Source organism: Eubalaena glacialis, chromosome 3 (genome assembly GCF_028564815.1).
Source record: "Eubalaena glacialis isolate mEubGla1 chromosome 3, mEubGla1.1.hap2.+ XY, whole genome shotgun sequence".
In the NCBI taxonomy this organism is placed as follows: domain Eukaryota; kingdom Metazoa; phylum Chordata; class Mammalia; order Artiodactyla; family Balaenidae; genus Eubalaena; species Eubalaena glacialis.
This window is the reverse complement of record NC_083718.1, coordinates 90,701,103-90,710,300: the sequence shown is the minus strand read 5'-3', so window position 1 is coordinate 90,710,300 and position 9,198 is coordinate 90,701,103. Positions and strand designations below refer to the sequence as shown.

Here is a 9,198-nt window from a genome sequence, read left to right as displayed (position 1 = left end):
CTAGAACCATACAACTCTTCTCTTTCCAGTACTTCAAATTCCAATCATTTCTGTTCATATATTAAGCAATTTAAACTCTATATACATACATACACAATGTACCAGGGGAAACACAAAGAGTGAGTTTTAGCCTCTAACTACATTTTCTTGCTTTCCTATGAACTGCTGCAAAGAAAAGATTAAGCCATTACCTACAGTTTGAATTTATTAAACAATATCTAGGCAAACAGAAGACAGGCAGAAATAGGCAAGCCACGTTTTTCTAATACAGTGATTACACTCATCTCTCTCTAGAAATAGGAGATATTTTAATCATTTTAAACTTCAGATATTTGATCAAAAATCTACATCCATTTATGCTACCAAAAATACTTTAAAAATCCTGTTAATTAGTCTCAAACTACTGCAGATGGATTACTTTGCAAAAAATAAATATAATAGAGCACCAGCCGATGAAATAAGATATATATTAAAGAAAAGAAGATCTTTAAAATATGAACCACTTGGTCTCTAAGGTTTAAGAGTCTAATAAATACTGAGTTTTTTTCAAGAGGTCATTTTTGCTATCAAGAAATAATGAAATAAATATAGATTAATTAAGAATCCAAATATATGCTGAAGCAAGAAACATACTTGTTTTATAATTCACATTATGCCTTGCAAGAACTAATTAATGAATTAAATTAATATTTTGTAAGTAGTTTCTTCCTCAATTCAACTAGCATTTGGCATGACCAAAGTTTAACTAAATTACGGACTTGAGGGTGCTTTGAATTAACATCAGATGCTAGTGGTCATCTCCACCCCTTTATCCTCCCTCTAATGTGTCCTTGAAGGTGGCATGTGTTACCCAGGCTATCCAACCTTCTGACAAAGGCAGATATATAGTGAACATTACTTTATCATTTCAATATCAAGGTCACTATGTTCCCCTCCTAGGATTTAGTACGTTGAAAGACCTTCATTACATAACACTTCAGACAGCTATAAAAGCATGAACTTGGTCCCATACCAAATTCAGTTTCACTGAGCAGAGCAACCTTATCTTTAGTCACCATTAAATTATAAAATGCAGTTGATATGTACATAGTCCCATACCACCTTTACACCCTAGGACAGCAATTGAACATTCTTGCTTGTGTTACTAATCATTAATATACTGCTGCGAATATACCAAAGGGACATCCTTTCAAAATTATTGCCTATAAGAAATTGTAAAATTTGCTCCCTTTCAAATAGTAAAGTAGCTTGCACCCTCTATTATCTATAGAGGAAATGATTCAGGCCAGATGCCAACGTGAGGTAGCCAAGTCCAGCTTTAACAGAGAAAAGATGGCATATTTCTACAACTGCTCCTAGTGAAACGACACCTCATATATACTGGAGAAGCTGAAGCTAATTTTTCAGATTTCTAAAGGTCAAGGCTCAAGGGATGAAAGGAGTACTATTTGAGATGAAGCTTAATACCAGACATTTGACTGGCTGTCTAGACCTGATGACCTAGGGAACATAACAGGAAGTCCTTAACAAGTTAAGTATATGTAAGGAACAAGTGGTTTTGATTTCTGGCACAAAGCAAATGTGTCCATTACATGCAAAAGATAAGACTGCTTATCTGAGAAATGTAAAGCCCCTTCTTGCTTATATGGGAAAATAGAGGATGGGGTTAACACAACTATGGGGGGGGGTTCTCTGGAATAAATGAAGAAATATGTTTCTTTTATCTCCACTGAAGAATTAATTTGGACATAGGGGAATGGGACCCTTGGAAGCACCAATCCTGAGCACATTAGAACAGAAGAGTTCTACTTTTTCTTCTCCGAACTGCCAGTGTACATGATGGGGTGAGGGAGATGGGGAGTGAATGTAGGAATCAAAAGGAATATGAAGAAATCCTGATGGAAATGATAATGGTTTGACCTTAATTCAAGAAGTAGTGTTTAAAATGGCTAACATATGCCTCTTGTTAAAGTGTAGCACTGAAAGAGGAGTAGGACAGAAGACATTCTGTACAAAGTAGGAAGGAGGTCCTAAGGGTTGGCATTTTGCACTAACAGCTGTTGTCCCAAGAAAACGGAAATCACTCAAAAGGTGCCAAAGACAAGAGGAGTGCCTTGTCGCACTCCCTCAAGGATATTTGCTATCATTTAAAAACTAACTAAAGACACCCCACCACACAAACTCTCCTAGCATTTTTCATCCAAAGACATCAAAAGCCCTTTCTAAATGTTATCCTCATGATACCTCTGTGAGGTAGGTAGCATAATTCTAATTTTTATTCAAGCTAAGGCACAAATAGAGCCTGAGTTGCAAAAGTGGTCTGGAATTTTGTTCACTGCAACACACTTCCTTCATTTTGATGTAGGCAACTCAAGACACACTGCTAGGAAATGTCCTTAGAGAAAGTAGACCTAAGAGCCAAACAAAATCATTCATGACTCTGGGAAAGCGGCACTCTCTCTAACACTGACTGATGGCGTCTTAGGAGATGCCTTCCACTTAAGAGTACTAATATGTGCAGTCCTATTGAATAAGGAGACCAAACCATCTATGATGATAGGAAAAAGGCTGAAGAAACAGTCTTCTTGTTTTCCCCCACTGTTGAGACCAGAACAGTGACAATCTTAAATCATACCATCTAAGGAACTTTAGTCCTTAAGTCTCGGTCTTAACTGGTGTGGTAAAATTCTAAAACCTATATTTTGCTAACGATTTTGACGTTTTTGATCAGATACATTTCTACACCCTTGATCCCAGACAATTCTCTTTTATCATAACTGAATTATCTGTATAAAACGTAATGCCAGGGTCTGAAGCAAACGAGGCATCCATTCAGCATACATTGGTTCCATATATTTTGAGAAACACTTGAGTACACAAAGAAAGCGTGCAATGTTAAAGAGATGATGTGAACAATATTGTGGCTTGTCTAATGGAGAATCCAGTGTCCTTTCAGGAAACTGAAGATACTCAAAAGTTGCTCCCCAATGTCTATTAACAACCCTCGAAAAGTGAACATTTTCATTTGATACAAATATACAAATTTAAAATAAGTACACAGTTCAGAATGGCCTACCATTTTCAGATTGCTTATGTGCCAGAAAATATACAGTCAATAAAAAAATACCAGAGAGGTGGGGACAAAAGGCTCTCTGGAGCTGTACAGCAAAAATGAATATCACTTCAATAGGTAGTGATCTCTGGAGAAAGTGGTGTCCTTAGAAACCAGCAGCACTGAAAGATAGCAGATCACAAATCTGGTGATGGGGGATAAGATGTATAATAAGGCCCATTTTCCTGCAGAAAGAAAAAAAGACAAGAACATTAAATAATAAGATCAATGTAATTGGGAATGTAAAAGAAAGGGATTTAGAGCCAATGATCTAACGTATGGAAAATGTCTAGCGCGTGCCTGGGCCTGAGCAGGCCCTCAAGCCAACAGAGCAGTTCCACTGGGGTCAGTCAGAGTTGGTATAACGTAGGCAGAGGTAATCAGGATGATGATATTTAAAAATATTACCATTTATTGAACATTCTATACGCCAGACACTTAATCAGCACTTTTCTTTCATTATCCTTTTATATCCTCACAACATAATGCCACGAAGTAGGTAACATCCTCATTTTACAGAACAGGAAACTAAGGATCACACAGATGGCATACCTCACCTTAGGTCACCAAGCCGGCAACCAGGAGAGCCTGAATTTTAAATCCATGTCTATCCAAATCTAAAGCCCAGATTATTATTATCATTTTTTTTTAACATCTTTATTGGAGTATAATTGCTTTACAATGGTGTGTTAGTTTCTGCTTTATAACAAAGTGAATTTTTTGTTAGGCTGTGTTGTCTTGCTGTGTGCCGAATCTTTGAGTTATGAAACAAAAATCATCATCAAGGAATTTAATAATTACAACTGTGTTGGCAGAAATGAGTCTTCTCCATGACATGCCTGAGTGGCGAGGCTTTTAACAATGACAGTTTTTAGGGCATTCAAGATCAAGGTGGAGAATTGAATGCTAGAACTTTAATGTCAAATGTAGAAAGCAATAAATCAGTGTAAGGAAATTTTTTGCCCTTATTTTGGCTAACTTTATCTTATAAAAGTCAAGACAGTTAGCTTTATGGTAGATAGACCCTAAATTACATTTATGAGACTTAAGATTCATTTCTTGTTACTTAGGAAAGTATTTCTTTGACAAGTAACTTGTTTTTCAGTAAACCATAAACAAAAAATGTTTAATATGAATGTGAGATAATAGTTAGATATGGAGAATGAAAGGTAGGATGAAAACAGCGTTGCTTTATGGTATATTTACATTATAGTTATGGAGCATTAAATCCATCCAGTCTTGAACATAATAGGCAGTTAAATGTTATTTGAGTGACTAAGTGAATCAAAAGCTCTGCCATTCTTCAGAGCAGATGCTCTGGAGGAGAAATTGATCCTGGGACCATAACCAGAAAAACAAGAGAATATCTAGGAAAACTTACTTTCTTCTTCTTATTTCTTTTTTTTTTTTTTTAACTTTCTGATTATAAATCTGATCAGGTTAAAAAAAAAATTCAGTAGAAACAAATCCAAAGATTGGCTACATTTTAGGATACTTGACAAAAATTAATGAAAAAATTTTTTTTGTATTTTAGAATTTCCTACCAGGATCTGTTATACTAATCACTCCAGTATCCTCAATATGCATAGAAGCTATGCTTAAGAAACATGCCTGAAGAGAGAAATCTATCCTGAAGTTCAACTGAAAAGAAATGGTTCACAATCCATCTTTAAGATTTCTCCATTCCATTCCACTACGGTATTTTTCTAGGCTTCCTGTATCTACATTAAATTGTGATAAAGTAAGAAGGGAAAATCTAATTCTGAATGCTATGAAATAAAGCTTTTATATTAGTCTCACACTGTGGAAGAGACTGCCGAGCAATCGAACACTTTCTCTATTTCTGGAAACAATCACAGAACTTTGAAGAATTATTACCAGGTAAATCTCTACACTCTCTTCTTTGACTATAAGAATGCTGACTAGCTCCCTTTCTGAAATGGTCTCAGTACCATTTTGACCTAGATAGATAAAAATTACCTTCTAATTACCGTCAAAGATTCCTTTTAATCCTATAAAATTTATGTCACTAAGTCACATAAGACCCAGAAAAACAGAAGCTCACTGCCAACAACCGACCACGTCATACCTTCACCAAGTAAAGGACTATGGGCAAAGCACACTTGAATACGATAATAAAACTGACCGACTCTATACTCGTTTCCTTTTCTCTAATCATATTTTTAATTCTTTCTAGCAAAGGAAAACTTTCCTTTACAAGGTACTATCCAACCACCTTCTAGCCTTTCACCTCAGTGTCCCGTGGGGCACCTCAAACCTAGTGTGTCACAAACTGAACAGACCACCTGTCTGTTTTCTCTAAGCCCCCCCAGTGCTCTTCCTCCAAATTGCCTCTCTGGGATGGTGGCGACACCATTCTCCAAGTCTCCCAAAGCAGAAACTTTGTTAGTCACCTCAGGCTTCTTTCCTCCTTCATTCCTCCCAATGGCTGGCTGCCGAGTCACCATAATGTTGTGGATTCTATTCCCCAAAACGCCTACTTCTAACTATCTCTAAGATCTTCAAACCCTTGCCATTACCACTACCACTGCCTGGCTCTAGTCTCATTTCTCCTCTGGCTTCCTCTGACAGCCTCTTATTTGTCCTTGCCTACAGTTTTACCCTTGTCTGGTCCCTCTCTACACTGTTTCTTTAGCCATCTTTCTAAACAGGAAAACAATGGCAGTTCTCCCTTGCTCAACACTCCCCACCAACTACGAAAGAGCCAAAGTACCGCAGCATAATGTGCAAAGCTGCAGTGTATCTAGGGATCTGCCCTCTGCCTGCCCTTTCCACATCATCTCCTGACACCTTCTTCTGTTTCTTCCCTCTTTTTATTCCTCTCTTTGGCCTTTATATATAGATGGACTGATATCTCAGTTTTAGAAAGCTCTAATACAGGTACAGAAAGATGATCCAGTGACCTAAGTGTTAGATTGTAGGTTATTTTATTTCATTTTGATTAATCATATTATTAATTAGGCCTGTATTTGATATACAAAATATTAAAAAAAAACACTAAAAACACATACACACAGAACAAAAAAACAAAACCAAGCTTGAGTGTGGTGTTGATATTTAATGAAAGCCTGCTTTGTAGGCCGTTAAGTATATAGAAAACGTGTTGGCTTAAAAACTCGTCTTTTGGGTTTCCTAACCAATACATCCTAACTTATATATTTCTACACCAGAAAATAAATGATAAATCTAGACATTAGCTTTGAATCATCATTCCAAATATTTGGTATCAAAATGTCTTTCAGTGCCTTTCACATTTCCAGCTATCCATTTTTTTTTAAATATTAAGAAGAGTGATATATAGTTCAAAAAAATAATAAGGCAATTTTCTGCTCTACCAATCTGCAAGAAATAAAACCGGATGCTCTTTTTTTCTGCCTCCCATATATTCAACAATCTTTGTATTTATGATCCAGCGACTCCAATTACAAATCTTCTTTGTGCAAAAGCAAAACATGACATTTTGTTAGCCATTAGAACACATTAAATACTTTGCTCTTCACATAAAGGGTAACAGAAATCATAACTGAAGTTGTAGAAGTGTTAGAGAGAAAATGTCTTGTAGGATATTTACTTTATTGTACATATGTTGTACAATAATTAAGGAAGAGTAATTCATTTTAAGCTTAATATAACCTGCAAATATATTCTCTGATTCATGCATAAAAATATGCAATCAGCAATAATTAAATACGGCAACTGATAACCTTTTGGCCAAGCGTGTTACTTACTTCTCTGTTTTTAACTACTAAAGTGATAGCATGAATAAGTACAATGGAATAGAGCTTTGATGAAATTCTAGAGTAGTCCTTTCTTAGTGTTTAATAGATTCATAAATGTATCTGTAAGGAATAATGTATTGGTTGTCACTTATACAAACTTTTAGCAAAATGAAACTTCTCATAGCGTAAAGACTAGGATAGGCGACCTGGCTTACAATTAATGCTGAAAATGTCAGACACCAACAGATTCTTCTGGCTCTATTTATGTAGATGAAAAGCCATTCAGTCTTAACAAAATTAGGGAGAGGTGTGTCTCAAAGGTGGTGGAAAACTGACAGTACAAGCAAGGATTGGCTATAAACCTACAGCAGAAATATTTCCCATTGAAAAGTTTACTGGGGGAAAGGCGCCCCCCTTAGAACCAAGCATTTTCCTAAAGTTACCATAGGAAAAGAATGTCAAACGATACTATCAAGTTTATTAAAAGACATTAATTGCATTATTATCATCTCACAATGAAAAGATGATGTGCTCAGACGCACTTGCACTATGAAATAGTTAAGATAATACAGCAGGTAAGGGAGAATTCCTGGTACTTCTTACCCTGGCATCATATTCAAGGACAAAAGGAGGAAAGTCGATCTGTTCTGGCGAGATGGCAGAAAACAGCTGGTGGAGGCTGTCCACATGGTGGATTTTGTCCTTCAGTCCTGAGACAGAAAAGGTGGTAAAAAACCATGTTGATACCTGATTAATAGAAGAAAAAAAATAATTTAAGCCAGTGGCCTGAATTGGAAATACACACATTTTGAAAATTTATGCTAGATAAAAACTATTTCAAAATTGAAATTGATATCAAAAAAATCTTGTAATAAGCAGTGTTTTTCAAAATGCAGGTTGTAGTGCATCAGTGGATTATGCAATCAGTTTAGTGGATTGTGAACAGTATTAAAAACAACAAAAAGAAACATGCTAGAACAACGACTAGGGAATGTAGTAAGATGAGCTTTGTCTCATGAAGCTTCAGTTTCTGTTACATGTCTGTGTGCTCCAGTGCATGTCATGTGTTGGGATGTAATATAATATGCTTCTAACTGTGGGCTGTGGTCAAAACCACTGCATTATTTGATGGAAGAACTGATTCACTGGTACTTTGAAAACGGTTAACATCTCCAAATCTCATAAACTCTTTTCATGACTTCAAATGAGACTGAAAATTTTTGCCAAGTTTTGAGACATTTATTTTTCAGTTGACACTTGGCATGCAGTCTCTTTCTCAGTCAAAGTGAATCTTCTGCAGACGTGGAGCCACCTTTGCTCATTTTACTTCACGACATTGCAATCTTTCTATAAAAGCTAGTCTGCAAAATTTGCTGGTTCCAAAAAAATAGAGAATTCTTGATAGCAAACTATACTGGCATGAGCTAGGCAACAGCTAGAATTTGCAAATTCTTGTTCATCTATCCAAACTGACAATCATAATTAGTCTTGTTTACCAATGGCTTATACAACAGTTCTATGAGGTAGGTACAATGTTACTGCTATCCTCATTTTATTTACAGAAGAAGGTAACATATGCATATGAATTCTCAGTGCACTGGCATAGTACATTCCAGTGTATAACTGGGTATATTATAAATACAGTACATGCCACTTTGGGCACTTGCCAATCATTTTTTAAATTTCTCTTTGACACCCTATCATGTTTTTCAGTGGTTGCTCCAAACCTTTCACGTATTCCTGGTCCCTAATACAACATACTGTCTTCATATCTACTTATGAGAAAAGGCATGGAATAACAGAGACAACACTACACTTATCTCTATCAGAATCTTATCCAAACTTCTAAGACTCAGTAGAGACTCATCTCTACCATTATTTCTCCCTTACAGCTCCAAACAGATTATCCCCTCTACTGAATTCACATAACCTTATGTTTAAATCTCATTTATAGCACTTATCTTACTTCATAGGAATATAAGTAGTTTCTTATATTCACTTCTATAATTTCCCTAGTACTTGGCAGACAATCATAGAATGGTCTAAAGTTTTAGAAGGTACAGACAGACCATGCATTCTCAAGTATTTGAAAAAGAATGAATGAATGAAGATAAGGCCTATTTCATACCGAGTTTCATGGCCTGGGTCACTATTCTATTTCGGCTATACTACCAATGACTGGTATAAGGCCTCAGATACTAACATTACCCTCTGTATCCTCTCATCTTACCAAGCTTATTTGGAGGGTGGTGGAGGGGGCGGGGAGGTACTCAGCCTTTCTAGAACCAAGTGAGTTAATTTAAATCAGATTAGATTGTCACTTAATTACACTCCAATCCCCAGTTT

The 9,198-nt window shown here is 36.1% G+C and overlaps 1 protein-coding gene across 1 annotated transcript in view; it reads right to left on the bottom strand.

Moving 5' to 3' along the window:
- Positions 1-2,665: 2,665 nt before the first annotated feature.
- Positions 2,666-9,198, bottom strand: part of GDAP2 (ganglioside induced differentiation associated protein 2) — a 77,930-nt gene continuing 71,397 nt past the window's right edge. Inside the window, exons 13-14 of the mRNA XM_061183623.1 lie at positions 7,456-7,599; positions 2,666-3,297 (exon numbers count right to left, since the gene is read on the bottom strand). Coding sequence (XP_061039606.1) covers positions 3,250-3,297; positions 7,456-7,599 — 192 coding nt within the window. The 3' untranslated portion in view covers positions 2,666-3,249. The remainder of the gene's footprint in view (positions 3,298-7,455; positions 7,600-9,198) is intronic.